The sequence below is a fragment of the Salmo salar genome, chromosome 19 (assembly GCF_965601325.2).
Source record: "Salmo salar chromosome 19, fSalSal1, whole genome shotgun sequence".
In the NCBI taxonomy this organism is placed as follows: domain Eukaryota; kingdom Metazoa; phylum Chordata; class Actinopteri; order Salmoniformes; family Salmonidae; genus Salmo; species Salmo salar.
In genome coordinates, this window is record NC_138309.1 from 56393988 (window position 1) to 56409552 (window position 15565).

Below are 15565 nucleotides of genomic sequence, written 5' to 3' on the forward strand. Positions count from 1 at the left end.
GAAGGGTAAGTAGTGCGTTTTGGAGGATGAATTCTTTAGCTGAGAGTAGAAGAACCACAGAAGAGCCTACTCTGTGATTCCATTATTAGTCTCAGTTCTCTCCCTCTTTCTTTTCATTTCTGATAGCTGGATAATTAAACCTCTGTAGTATTGTCTTCCATCTTCCATGCCCCACTTACGGAAAAGTCTTATTCCCAGATGAGAACCATTAAAAAGTCCCTTTTTTGACATCTGTTTTCAGATCAGTATTCTTTCTTTGGTGCTAATTTGTTATTTGTGTTAGTAGAAAGAGTGGTAGTAGGACAGAGACGAACATACATGTAAAGTCATTGGCATTCTTGAGTTATTTATCTCCTAATCAAAGGACTAAAGAAAAATGAAAATCCCATTGTTATTCAACAAAAACTTTTATTCTACAATATGGTCTAAAAATTACAAAAAAAAAACAACTGATCTGTAGTGTGCGTCGCTTGACATCAGATATAAAGCTCATAAGCTGGAATGTAACAGCAGCACTGTATCTTAAGGCAGTAGTCCCCTGAAGGAGACGGAAAGCAGCTCTTGTATCTGACAGAGGCTCTGGGCACTGTAAAGTCGACATAAATAGACAGTGTGAAAAAAGCAAAAGCAGGAGAATAAAGCATTTGCATTCAAAAGGACATAAAAAGTTTTAAGGAAAAGAGGGAAATAAAAAATGTGCTTTCTTATATAATCAAATCTAACTTGAATGCTTATGAATCAGATTGGGTCAATAAATGTTTTATTCATCCATATCTATGATAAAAACACATTTAAGGTTATTAAATATTGTTTATCCAATGGTTCATCACTGGTCATTTAACTGCATATAAATAAGGATTGTGTTGGTAGAACTGCAAACGATGCAGTATTAATGTTAATAGCAATTCATACAATTTGTGGCCTTGAGGACCTACAATTCAAGCCCGATTTAAATGACACATCAGTAACTTTCCTAACTTAGGTTGAGCTTTAAACCTAGCATCAACACTGTTTGGTTGTGCATTCATATCACTTCTGATATCCCTAAACGTAATGTGAGTATCCTGTGCGAGACCAAACCAATACTTTGAGGGTAAGGGTCTCATCTGATAGAGCACAGCACAACAGGCCAATCAATAGGAACTAAAACCAAGAGGGGAGCCTCTTGATAGAGATAATAACACAGATGTAAACTAGCTTAAGCAAAAATTCCCTTTAAGTGTGGGTCCTGGAGAGCATATTTACCAAAGTCATCACTACTGTGCATAAGATCTAGACCAATTAATGTCTAGACCAATGATGTGAGACCTTCTACAGTCTAACAGGGTCAATGTAACCAATCATGAGTTGACTCACTGAATACTGAGTGAGGTAATCACTGCAATAAAACGTCTGAGAGCTGATGTAGAATTAATGTAAACTCTGATCCAATGAATGTAAACTCTGATCCAGACCGAATGAATAAGACAATGGGATTGTTTCTTTGGTACCAGGGGGAATCTTTTCTCTCATGAAGGGGTTTAGTGTGTTTAGGTGTGTCTCTAGTTGGAGGTCCTCTGTCAGTCCTCACTCTGGGCAGCTATCTGTCTGGGCTGTGGCTGTGTGACTGGCAAATTCTCGTGGAGGTACTTCATGGTGCCCTGTTCAGAGAAGTCTGCAGCGGTGTGGCCGTCTCCTCTCAGGACCCACTTAGTGGTGAGGAGACCCTCCAGGCCCACGGGACCCCGGGCATGGATACGAGCTGTACTGATGCCCACCTCAGCACCTAGAGGGAGGGAGAAAGAGAATGAATGAGTGAGTAGGGTGGTTGAACAGTAAGTGAGGTGATAAAAAAATAATAACGAATGCATACCCAGTCCGAAGCGGTATCCATCTGCGAATCGCGAACTGGCGTTCCAGAACACACAAGCACTGTCTAGCTGCTGCAGGAACCGCTCTGCTGTGTCTTCTGTAAGAATCATCATCATCACAACTACCATCATCTTCATAGTCAACTACCGTCATTGTCACTGTCATCATCATTAAACATCAACATCTCTATTCAGCTATATACAGTATATTTCTTCTATTACACAAAATGGAGAATTCAATGTAGTTCTACGTGTTGTACAATCTGTGGCCACTAGATGGTAGAACTGAGGCAGAAATGCTCTGTCTGCAGGGAACTGACAAAAAAACACATCTATAACTCAACTTCTGTCCTCTGCAGGGAACCAACTAAGAAAAAAACATCTATAACCCAACCTATATTGGATATTGTTAGTAAAGTACTCAATCAAAATGAATTGTCAAACTTGAGGGTACATTAACATTTAAGATGACAATAAATCATACAACTAAATATAAATTAATAACACTGTTCCCTTAGCAAAACCTGTTCTACATTCAAATCAGTTCTGTCCCCTTCAAAGTAGTCTCATAGGGAGGTTGTACACTGAGACAAAAAGTGCTGTCATCACTTTGAGAAAGAAGTGGTGGGGAGATTGAAGGACAGGTCTCTCTTGAAAGAGAGATTTGGTCTCTCTCACCCAGATTAGTCAACGGGATAAAAAATATATATATTAAAAAAAGAAGAGGAAAAACAGAAACTTCTAACAACAATTACATAGACAGACAGCCCTACCGTTTTCAGTAACAATGACGTCGGTGTGGGAGCTGCCATATCTGTGGATATGGTCTATAGCTTCCTGCATAGTGTCCACCACCTCGATGCAGCACTCCAGATCTCCGTACTCTGTCCTCAGAGACTTGACCTCTGATGGGCTGAAGGTCAGGTAGGAGGCAAACCTGGGGCCAGCGTGAATCTTCACCTAGAGGGGTCACACATGGGAGGGGGGTCATCATTACATAAAACGAATGGTCAATTAATCAATCAATCGGGGAGTTAGGATTGACTGATTGCTAAACTGGCTGAGTCAGACAACTTGCTTGGATCTAGGGTTACAAAGGGAGGGTATATTACCGGTAACTTTCAAAGTTTAACAGTAAACTACTGGAATTTTTGAAACGTTTAAGGATTTGATGGAATTTTCCTAACATGTAAAATATGTAAACTAATAAAATAATGTATGCATTCACTACTGTAAGTCGCTCTGGATAAGAGCGTCTGCTAAATGACTAAAATGTAAAAAAATATATAATAATAAAAAAATAATAATGCTTTAAATAGAATAACATAGCTGTTAAACATTATTCTAAATATAACCCATCAACTTAGTGAATACCGTTTGTGTTTAATATGAGGGTTTCAGCATGGAATGTTATTTATATTTTACACACTTGTATTTATTTTACTATGTCAATATGTCTTTGCTGGTAGTTTTGACACCAAACTGGTGGCAGTTGTGAAAAAAAGACAGTAGTTGGAAGAGCTGCAGAAATAATTCCAAATGATGTCATTGTTGATTAGATCATTTTTTTAAAAGTTGAAGTATAAATGACCAAAGTTTCCATAGAGTGCCATAGATTGATCTGCTATTGTGAAACACAAACTAAGTTTTAGTGATACTTGGTAGTCTGTCTTCTTATTATGATTATCATTAACTGCATAGTAAGCTGTTAGTGTTCATTTTTGTGAATTTGGTTTTAGAAGCATAAATCATCAACAATGAGACATGATTAATGTGGTTAATCAACAAGTGTAAACCCATCCACCTCACCCCAAACCCAGGGAAAGAAAAGGAATATTTGATAATAAGTTGTAGTAAAACGTAACAAACCACATCACCAAACAACCAGTCAGTTAATCATTATCTTATTTAACCAAGCCTTTGAGTGTTTTCAACCTGTATTTTAGTTGGAGAAAAGGAGGATAATATCACTTTATGTCAGTGTGTCTGTACCTGTGTATTTGTTTGTGTGTGTGTGGTCTTACCTGTTCGGTGCGGAGCATGTCTATGATCTGGTCAAACAGAGGAGTCCTGAGTATGTCCCTGTGAACCAACAGTGTTTCCATAGCATTGCAGGCCGCAGGATAGTCACATTTAGAGTCTCTGACTGGAGAGAGAAAATGTCAATCAATCACTTCCTTCTCCTTCATTGGTAGTAAAACAGCCATTCAATTATGTGGGCGTGTCTGTGTCAGACCTGGGTTCAAATACCAGTTAAAAGGTATTTCAATTACTTTCAAATACATTACATTAAGTATTTAGATATGTTTTCTTAGAAAATACATCAGGTAGTTGAATATTTGGAAAAGTATTGACATTTATTTGAAAATACAGACAAGTATATTTTCGAATACAAATATTTAAATACTCCCATTCATTTGAACCAGGTCTGTTACGTCATAGGGATATTTGAAATATACTCAGAAACAGTTTCAAATAGTATTTTTAAATACTTTAAAGAGGTAGCTGATTCGGCTACTTTATTTGAAAATACTAAAATACACAGCAAATACATTTTTAAAATACAAATAATTAAATAAGCATGTATTCGAACCCAGATCTGGCCTATGTGCGTCTGTGTGTGTTGTCCCACTGACCGATCTTGATGACCTTGTCGATGGCGGCCTCCGAGTCGATGTAGACGTGGCAGATGCCTTCACTGTGGCCCAGCACTGGGATGCCCTTGGCTGCGCTCTGGATGTTCCTGACCAGCTGGGATGAGCCTCGCGGGATGATCAGGTCTATCATCTCATCTAGTCTACACAGGTCCTCCACCTCCTCACGGGTACTCACCTGGAACACACATAGAATATGTACACACAGTTACACACACAAATTGTGTATGCATTCCAATTACTATCAACAGATTGTCATATCTGGACTCAAAATAAACCCCTACAGTATTTTAGGATTAATTTTGTATTTTTCTACAAGGGAAATTCACTGTGCTACATTGTAATCACTCACCTTAGTAAATGAGGAATGAAAGGATGCTTTTGCATGGTGTCTGACTGCATTTACTACCGGCAGAGTAACACAGAATTACTCCGATTTTAGCATTAATAATGTTATTTAAATAACTTCCATGCTGTTTTTCTTAAATGGGATGTTTTTCCAGCTGAGACTTACCAGCTGTACAGCCTCCTTGACCCAGTGGATATCCAGTGCTTCCTGGGTCAGCTCATGTAAGATGCGGTTGGTGTTGGCTGCTTCCTTGCCCCCCTTCGCCAGCAGAGCATTGCCGCTGGCTATGGCTAGAGCTGATACCTACACGCAAATGAGAGCAATAGCCTTTTAGCCACAGAATTACAGTAACAGTCAAAAGTTTGGACACACCTACTCATTCAAGAGTTTTTCTTTATTGTACTATTTTCTACATTGTAGAATAACAGCGAAGACATCAAAACTATGGAATAACACATATGGAATCATGTAGTAACCAAAAAAGTGTTAAACAAATCCAAATTTATTCTATATTTGAGATTCTTCAAAGTAGCCACCCTTTGCCTTGTTGACAGCTTTGCACACGCTTGGCATTCTCTCAACCAGCTTCATGACGTAGTCACCTGGAATACATTTCAATTAACAGGTGTGCCTTGTTAAAAGTTAATTTGTGGAATTTCTTTCCTTCTTAATGCATTTGAGCCAATCAGTTGTTTTGTGACAAGGTAGGGTTGGTATACAGAAGATAGCCCTATCTGGTAAAAGACCAAGTCCATATAATGGCAAGAACAGCTCAAATAAGCAATGTGAAACGACAGTCCATCATTACTTTAAGACATGAAGATCAGTCAATCTGGAAAATATCAAGAACTATAAACGTTTCTTCAAGTGCAGTCGCAAAAACTATCAAGCGCTATGATGAAACTGGCTCTCATGAGGACCACCACAGGAAAGGAAGTCCCAGAGTTACCTCTGCTGCAGACGATAAATTCATTTGATTACCAGCCTCAGAAATTGCAGCCCAAATAAATGCTTCAAGGAGTTCAAGAAACAGACACATCTCAACATCAACTGTTCAGAGGAGACTGCGTGAATCAGGCCTTCATGGTCGAATTGCTGCAAAGAAACCACTACTAACGGACACCAATAATAAGAAGAGACTTGCTTGGGCCAAGAAACACGAGCAATGGACATTAGACCGGTGGAAATCTGTCCTTTGGTCTGATGAGTCCAAATTTGATATTTTTGGTTCCTCCAACCACCGTGTCTTTATGAGACACAGAGTAGGTGAACAGATGATCTCCGCATGTGTGGTTCCCACCGTGAAACATGGAGGAGGTGTGATGGTGACCAGCATGACTACCACAGCATTCTGCAGCGATACGCCACCCAATCTGGTTTGCGCGTAGTGGGACTATCATTTGTTTTTCAACATGGCAATAACCCAACACACCTCCAGGCTGTGTAAGGGCTATTTGACCAAGAAGGAGAGGGATGGAGTGCTGCATCAGATGACCTAGCCTCCACAATCACCTGACCTCAACCCAATTGAGATGGTTTGGGATGAGTTTTACTGCAGAGTGAAGGAAAAGCAGCCAACGAGTGCTCATCATATGTGGGAACTCCTTCAAGACTGTTGGAAAAGAATTTCAGGTGAAGCTGGTTGAGAGAATGCCAAGAGTGTGCAAAGCTGTCGTCAAGGCAAAGGGTGGCTACTTCGAAGAATCTAAAATATATTTTGATTTGTTTTACACTTTTTTGGTTACTACATGATTCCATATGTGTTATTTCATAGTTTGGATGTCTTCACTATTATTCTACAATGTAGAAAATAGTAAAAATAAAGAAAAACCCTTGAATGAGTAGGTGTGTCCAAACTTTGACTGGTACTGTACATATAGCCTGACCCCCAGCACGAACACCCCATCTTACCAAAAAATGATTAGCAGTGCACAAACAGAACCCCAAACTCTCTCTCACACACAGACAAGCCCAAACACACAGAAACACACACAAATGACCTGTGGCAAGCAGTCGGGGCGGGCCTCGAAGATGACCAACAGTACTCCTATGGGCACAGTGATCTGCTCCAGCTCTAAGTTGTGGGCTACTCTGGTCCTACGCAGCACTCTGCCCACGCTGTCCTGAGAGGCCACGGCTATCTGTCTCAGGCCTATAGCCAGGCTATTCAGCTTGGCCGGGGACAGGCTCAGACGGTTCAGCAAGGCTGACGACAACTGACCTGATAGGGGATGGAGAACACAAAGAATCCAATACAGTAGAAAACACCGGACGATCACTTTGACCACTCAGTTAGCGCAGCTCGTATATACAGAACGTTTAAATGCAACCACACCCTCAAATGATCCACATCCTCACATAGTTACACAATGGGATGTTGACAAGTAAATGACCCTACAAGTATGAGCTGGTTTGACAAATACCATGAACCCATTCATAGAGATAGACAAGATAGGAATAGTTACCTGCACTGACTGCTAGGTCCATGTCCATCTTGTTAGCAGCAAGGATCTCCTCCTTCTTCTCAACCAGCAGGTCTGCCAGGTGACAGATGATCTCACCTCTCTGGGGTGGAGACAATTCAATAAGATTAAACAAACCGCAGTAAGAATAGAATCAGGTATACTGTATACTGTAGAACTGTGTATGAGGGTCTGACTGTATACTGTAGAACTGTGTATGAGGGTCTGACTGTATACTGTAGAACTGTGTATGAGGGTCTGACTGTGTACTGTAGAACTGTGTATGAGGGTCTGACTGTATACTGTAGAACTGTGTATGAGGGTCTGACTGTATACTGTAGAACTGTGTATGAGGGTCTGACTGTATACTGTACAACTGGGTATGAGGGTCTGACTGTATACTGTAGAACTGTGACCTGGTCTGGGTGAAGGGCTGCCAGGGTCCTGCCGGAGTTCCGGGCCATCTCAGTCTGCTGCTCCACGGTGGGGCCTGGAGATAGACACTACAGTGATGAGCACAGGCAACACAAACCAACAACAAAAGGGACCAACATCCGCATGCATCATCGTAACCATAGTCACGTGTAGCCATAGTCTGGATAATGTCGTGCTAGCCGAAACGACTAGAACGGTCGGCTGGATTCCAGAGGAGCGGCTACATTTTTATTGGATGTTACATTTCAAGAACCCTCCCCGCACATGCCCATAGAAGGGCAGCACGTGTGTTAGGTTCGTCACTGTTTTCCGAGTCGATGAAGGCAATGCAACTCTTCTGCTTGATCACTCAACAGACATTATCCCATGTCTACCCACAGGATATGGTAAATGTTTAGAGTATCAAGTGTGGCCGACTGTCTGCCATTTATTGAAATTAAAAGCCACCACAAACACGGCATATATCAACATATTTCGATGGGGTTTTAATCTGCGATTTCCCAGCCATCTTCACACACTTTTGAGCTCCACTCAAGCAAGGCATTTCATTGGTTTGACGTGTTCCGAGGCATCACTGGTTTCCACCCCTTTGTAGCTACTTTCTGCCATAGACTTCACCAGGCTTTCCCGATTAGGGAAGCCTGGTTCTCGATGAGGCTACGGTGACCATAATTTTCATCATCATTTAGAATTACAAACATCTTCTTCATTATAAGAACCACAATACTCATCATTGTGATCCTCACCATAATTATCACCATTATCCTTATGCTCATTGTTGTCATGGTGATCATCATCAATCTAATAACCTTCATCGTCAGTGTCTGTCACACAGAGATGACCCGGGGTGAACTCACCGGCAGGTTTGACCTCGGAGAAGAAGGTGCCCACTTTCTTGCCCTCCACGATGTCAGTGATGACGTGACCCGTCACCTTGGGGTGGGTGCCGTTGGCAATGACTACCGACGTGCCCCCCTGTAGGGCCCACAGGGCAGCCTTTACCTGGAGGTAGAGGGGGGGAACACTTAGACAACTTTCTATTCCCCACTTGTTTCTCAAGTAAAGATTTGGCCCCCAATGTAAAGACTTGCTTAACAGTGGGTTGAAGCCAAATCTCAGTCCGACACACATTGAGTTCAGAAGACTTTCTTAAAACCTTATTATAGACATGTAGACCTAGACACTCTGTAGTCCTCCACTCTTACATGTTTTGATCGACACACTTTCCTATTCTAATCTTCAGGTAACTGCAAAAATAATGGTAACACTTTAGTAAATGATGGATACAAAGTATATTGAAAACAGGTGCTTCCACAAAGGTGTGAATCCTGGGTTAATTAAGCAATTGACATCCCATCATGCTTAGAGTCATGTATCAAAATGCTGGGCAAGCCACTATTTTGGCTACCATGGCTATGCCCCCACAGGATGACAATGCCCCCATCCACAGGGCATGAGGGGTCACTGAATGGGTTGATGAGCATGAAAACGATGTAAACCATATGTCATGACCGTCTAAGTCACCAGACCCAGTTGAACACTTGTGGAAGATTCTGGAGCAGCACCTGAGGCAGTGTTTTCCACCACCATCAACAAAACACAAAACTATGGAATTTCTGGAACTCCAATGGAGTTCCAGAAACTTGTAGAATCTATGCTAAGGTGCTTGAAGTTGTTCTGGCGGCTCGTGGTGGCCTAACGCCCTATTAAGACACTTTATGTTGGTGTTTCCTTTATTTATAAGGCTACGTATGTTTGCGCACATGGAATTCAGTGATTTATGTTTACTATAGGTTAATGAAGCAATACAAATATGATGTGACTAAAATGAAAAGGGTATTTAGTTGACTAAAATGGCCCATTATTTTCATCATTTTGAGAATAACTAGACTAAATGTAAACAATGACATCTGTGTACATACCTTGGCCTCCATGCCTCCTATCCCCACCCTGGATTTTGTGCCGTAGGTGATCGACAGCTGGTCACCAGGGTAGAAGATGTCAATGAGTTTGGCGTCATCCGTTCCAGGAGGGCTGTCGTACAGTCCTACGAGAGATCGGAGGTTTTTATGGTTACATGATTGTTTACTTGCAAAGATTACCTTCCAGTCCAATCCATCAGTGATACTTCCAAATACAACCAGGGTTTTGTTTATTCGGGCACGCAATGGAAAACGTTTTAAAACGTTTTGCAATGGAAAATGTGTGTTTCCTATTGTACAAGTCCAAGTTGTCACTTCCTGTTTCTGTCTGTTTTCTTCCATTCGGTGCCTGATAAACACAACCCAAAAGACCTGTAGTTCTCCCTCTTACATGAATGCTCCTAAATGAGCGTGTGTGGTTTTGACCCAGAGCGCTGGCAGCTGGTGTGCTGCCTAAAGGCAGGTAGCCTAGTGGTTAGAGCGTTGGGCCAGTAGCCAAAAGGTTGCAAGATTGAATCCCTGAGCTGATATGGTCAAATATGTTGTTCTGCCCCTGAACAAGGCAGTTCCTAGTCTGTCGTTGTAAATAAGAATTTGTTCATAACCGACTTGCCTAGTTAAATAAAATGTGTTGTGTTAGCAGCGTACCTTCTACGTCAGAGAGAGCGATGAGCAGGTCTGCCTTCATCTCCACGGCCAGGCGTGCCGCCAGGCTGTCATTGTCCTTTATACTGATGACCTGCAGGGGAGGAAAAAAATGAGTTAGTCTCACAGCAAGAGATAGACATTTATGAGGTCAAGGGTCAATGACCAGACTGTTACTGATGTTTCTTATCAGTTGAAATTCAGGACAATGTATAAGAAAATACATAATTGAAATCGAAGCATTTCATGATAAGCTATCGTTGATATTAGCTTGTCTACTGTGTGGGTTAGCAAAGCCACTGATACTACAATGTTTAGTCGTTTATTACTAGTAGTAGTGCGTTTTCAACAGCAGGAGAACTTGTTAGTTCCGCCTGGGCTTGAGAAAAGAGTATAGAAGTGTGCTTCTACCTCCATGAGTCAGCCCCAGACAGCCACACTTCTAGGCCCAGTCCGCCACCATCCATAAAAGAACTAAAGCGATGCATGCACCCCTCCCATCTCCTCTAGCCCTCCCTGCATGCACATATTTTGGGGGGAAAGGAGGGGTAGAGGGCGGGTAGAGCGAGGCGAGGCGGTGAAACATAATAGCTGTATGCTAGTATGCTAGTATGCTAGCAGCTAACACTACTCTGCTATACACACCTCTCGCCCCTGTCCTTCCCCCTCCGGTCCCCCCTGTGCCCTTTACCCACGTTTACCCCCTGGAGGTCGCTGTTGGGCTCGGGCGGGGGTACCACGGCGTCGTTGGTGTTGATAATGGGTACGATGTTCATGCGGAGCAGCTCCTGCAGCGTGCTGTTCAGGTTCCGCCGCTTCTGGTCGTCATGGAAGTCCAGGTTGGTGACCAGGACCTGGGATTACATCACAGCAAATCCTGTTTCGATAAAACTTTATTGAGTGGTAATTGTGCTGGGTAACACAGTATGAATTCAAATACATAGAGATAGCGTAGGTACCTGTGCAGTGCATGTGCTGTACTGGGCGAACATGGCCTCATACAGGGCCATCAGACCACTCTGTCCGGCTGCCGCACAGGCCCGCGCCTCCAGAACTGGTACTGACTGAAACGGACAGAGAGAGAGAGAGAAAGATTGAGAGAGGGAGGAATGTTTTGAGTTGATTTTATAATAAGTGATTTCACCATATTTTTTTTGCAGGTTGTATAAGACCTGGACTCATCATGTCTTTGAGCTGGTAAGGTTCTATAAGAACTGGACTGTTGTCTCACCATGTCTTTGAGCTGGTTCTGTCCAGAGTGCAGGGCCTGTCTGACACTCTGCGACAGCAGGATCTCATGCCTCAGTCTCTGCTTGCCGAAGGCCACCGCCCCGCTGGTGACGATCATCATCTCTCTCCCCTGGTTCTGTAGCATGGCCACCTGCAACACAACACAAACAACTTTCTACCTCAGTGAGCCACATCTAAAGCCTTTTAAGTGTTCTTGCAACAATGAATAAACTACAATAAGCAGACAGTTGTTAAAACACAAGCTTCAAGACATCTAGTGTGGAGGTCTTGTTATCCCGTCAGCCTTAAGACCTTCCTCACCTGCTCTACTACAGAGGCCAGCCTGCCCAGCGCCAGGCCGCACTCATCGCCCCGGGTGACCACGGCGCTGCCCAGCTTGACCACAATCCTCTTAGCCTTGCGGAGCTCCCCGCGGTGGGCGAAGGAGTTACTGTTGGCACGCGCCAGGGACACTGTGAGAAAGAATACACGTTTTGGTGCTTTATAGTGTCAGTCTGAAGTGGAGCCGGGAGATATGGACAAAAATCTATATCGCGCTAAATTACCTGAATTGATCCGCTAACAATAAATAGAACGATGGATTTATAACATGAATGTGCACCACAGTTGTTTTTCTGATTATCTTTTTGTAACGGGGTGAGTGACTGGTTGCCGGGAAGTCAGGCGCAGGAGAGCAGAGATGGGTGATAACAGGAGAACTTTAATATACACCCTGGCCCAAAGGCACAGGCGAGGCAGCACAAAGCACAACCACGGTAACATGAACCGGATTAAACAAAACAAACAAACCTAGGTTTGAAACAACCTAGCGCAAGCCAGCCTGTAGCGTAACACCCTACACAAAGAACAATTCGCCACACAGACATGGGGGAAACAGAGGGTAATAAACATTTAGTCTGATGAGGGAATGTGAACCAGGTGTGCGGGAAAACAAGACAAAACAAATGGAAAATGAAAGGTGGAGCGGTGATGGCTAGAAGACCGGTGACTTTGGCCGCCCGAACAAGGAGAGGGACGGACTTCGGCGGAAGTCGTGACACCTTTAATCTACTACTACTAGTTTGATAGTTGTAGCCATCAATTATCCCATCAACAATCATGCAGCAAACGTATTACATTTTCAAACTTCACATTTCTCTAGTATAGGCTACTTATCGCAATGAACGACATCAGCAAAATGCCTACGATAAATGATTGGTATGGTCGTTGTCGATCATTTCTGGTTTATCGTCCCAGCTCTAGTCGGAAGCCCTGTTCAAATGCTTTATACATGTATATTGCCTCCCTCCCTTACTTGGATGACATATTAATTAAAGCAGGGCCTAAATGGAGAAAGATATAAGATAACAGATCAGCTTTCCGCACATTTTACATATGCATACATTGTGCTGTGCACACACACCATGTTAGCTTGAGACAATGTTCATAAACACTGTGCCTAACAAGCACACAACAGTACATCTCCTACCAGTGTGTGTGCTGGGTTCTGTTTTGGTCCATCACTGATTATATAAAGTGTTAGGCTAACAGAGCAGCCAGGAACCCCCTTTTCCCCCCTCCTAAATTCCCTGGTATCCATGGAGATGGAAAATGACAGGGTGCAAACTGCCACATCAGCATGGCAACCGCCAAAGCCAGAGCTGACTGCACACATCTCTCCACTAAAGAGCAGCCAATCGCATGAGAGAGATAGGGAGAGAGGGAGATAGAAACAGAGATGGAAAAAGAAAAAGACTGGGGTGCAGGGGTGAGGGGTAATAACAGAATCAGAGAGATAGATTGAGATGGACAGAAAGGGACAGGCCTCCATTATCTTAAAGCTATCAATCCCATGTTAAGAGTGGCCCAGGAGGATAAACACTTATACACAAGTATGCAAAGTATGCAAGATGATATCACTGAATGATCGGGACTTGATACATTTAGGGAACTAGGCTATCCTTCTTGCTTGGGGAAATGATCATGTTATTAGTAAAAACTCAAGCTACTGAAATCATTGAAATTATAATCACTGGAATAATAGCCTATTATTTTCAACATTTATCCTACATAGACATCTATACATCTCTTCAATTACTGGTGCACGTAGGCCTATATTATGTGTGCGGGTATGTGAATGTATGCATATGTTTGCCACTCCCACTTGCCTTGTGTCAGTGCTTTGGCTAGACGAGGGAAGATGGTGGTACGTTGAGTCCTGGGGCTCAGGGGGAGCCCGGCACAAAGAGACAGCCTCTGTAGCAGCATGGTCAACTGACCCGCACTTTCAGACACTACAACAGCTAGAGAGGAGAGAGAGAGATACATTAAATCACTGTCAAATCTTCAATGTTCTGTCTCTCTTTTCATTTCTTGAACTTGCAGAATTCACATCACAGCTAAACACTTCAAAAAAGTCACAGAAGTTAGTATTCCACGTTTTATTGAATGACATAGTCTTTCTGCATTTGGATAAAGGAAAGAAAAACTCACGGTGATACCTGCTTAGCATCCAAGTCCTGTTTATGTCTGTTATCCAGCCACGTCTATCAAGCCCATCTCCTTTGAAATGGGTTACCGTCCAACGTTTTTATTCAACATTCCAGACAGTATGAACAAGACCTGCCCTCAACCAATGGCAGAGTCGAAGCCGGCCTAAATCACAGAAACTCCTCCCCCTCATGTGTTTATATGGGGTAGCTGATGAAACTGTCCCTGCTCCTTGCAGGATCACTTATTACGTGCCCCTTCTTGATAAAAAAAAAGCTGCTAATGTGTTCACACAGGCACAGTTGAACCTCTGAAAGTTTAAGCAGTGAGGGGGTTCTACTACACTCTAAAAAGTTAAGGTTCCTGGAGTATCCTTTAGGGGTTCTTCAAATTGAAACTGTGGGGGAACCCCTAAAAGTTATTCGAAGAACCCTTGAAAAAGGTTATTCGAAGAAACTTTTGTGGGAACCCCTATACGTTCTTTGAAGAACCCCTTACAATGGATCCTCGAAGAACCTTTTGGGGTTCAATTTGTTAACTCCCTGTCCACCCTCCCTCCATTATGAAAAATATTTTAATAATAATAACAATATTGACAATATTGATTTAAATATTCATTGTTTATTTAGTGGCACCACAAATGTGAGTTCATACTTACCAAACAAAACACATTACAAAATTGCAACATTCCTGCAGACATGTCAGACCATAATAAATAATACATTTACTTTGTATAGTGCTTTTCATTACATTTTATTTTCAATACATACATTAAAAATGAATCATAGGTAAACTAACAATATTGTAGACTTGATGCTAAATACAGATTGTTTATCTTTAGTGTGTGTGTCCAACAACCACTTAGTTATGTTAGGAAGTTTGCAATCTTTATGACCGGCCCTGGTAACTTCACCCCTACTTCTCTTATCCCCAGAACACAGTAACTTAAGAACATAAGTGTTTTTCTGACATTTTGGGGAGATTTAACGGAAAATAAAAAAATACAGCCCTAACAGAGCCCCAAGTCCCATGGGGACGTCCTCGAGGGTGTGGATGTTCTCCACATCAAAGGCCAGCGGGATTTCACTCTCATTGGTGAAATGGATTTCCGCCGATGTGCAGTAAAGGAGTGAAGAGCTGTGAAATCTGTGTCAACAAAAGTAAGAAAAGATTAATACACATACAATTAACAAAGAACAGAAACAAATGTTCAGCTGTAGTTTTAAAGAAACAGATTATTTGTGCATAAGCATACCTTGTCACGGACTATAAAGGTCACTCGGGTCATCATTGAAGAGGTAGGGCAAGAGCAGGATTGCTGCTGTGGTCTCGAGTACTAGTAAAGTAAAGCAATGATCTTACTACACTTGCTAATTTTATTGCTAATTTTATTCCAAAATGCATTAGAGAAATGGAAGGAATAAGAGCATATGCCTCTTCTTTATTGTCCTTCAGGGACTGTCAAAATAGCAGGATGATGTCCTCACCCCTGCCTCGCCTCTCTATCTCTGATAGTCCTTGAATTAAC

The 15565-nt window shown here is 42.3% G+C and overlaps 1 protein-coding gene across 3 annotated transcripts; it reads right to left on the reverse strand.

Annotated features, from left to right (window-relative positions):
• Positions 1-388: 388 nt before the first annotated feature.
• On the reverse strand, positions 389-14163 carry LOC106579029 (delta-1-pyrroline-5-carboxylate synthase). Of its 3 annotated transcripts, none has more exons than XM_014158459.3 (18): positions 14041-14163; positions 13716-13850; positions 11869-12020; positions 11549-11698; positions 11277-11381; positions 11019-11171; positions 10321-10411; positions 9673-9797; positions 8608-8752; positions 7732-7805; positions 7319-7418; positions 6854-7074; positions 5019-5156; positions 4487-4682; positions 3875-3996; positions 2624-2810; positions 1853-1948; positions 389-1765 (listed from the first exon to the last, which is right to left on the reverse strand). In XM_014158459.3, exons 1-18 carry the CDS (start codon positions 14057-14059, stop codon positions 1560-1562), a joined length of 2415 nt encoding a protein of 804 aa, XP_014013934.1. In that variant the 5' UTR covers positions 14060-14163; the 3' UTR covers positions 389-1559. The 3 variants fall into 3 exon arrangements, with proteins under 3 accessions (XP_014013934.1, XP_014013933.1, XP_014013935.1); XM_014158458.3 differs by having other exon boundaries at positions 11013-11171; XM_014158460.3 differs by having other exon boundaries at positions 11013-11171; positions 14049-14158.
• Positions 14164-15565: the final 1402 nt, after the last annotated feature.

Excerpts from the sequence above, each read along its gene's own strand:
- LOC106579029 (XM_014158458.3), bottom strand. Across the intron at positions 12,021-13,715 it reads AGCCAAAGCACTGACACAAG|TGTCCCTGGCGCGTGCCAAC; the intron begins GCAAGTGGGAGT and ends TCTTTCTCACAG. Across the intron at positions 11,172-11,276 it reads ACAGCACATGCACTGCACAG|GTCCTGGTCACCAACCTGGA; the intron begins GTACCTACGCTA and ends ATGTAATCCCAG.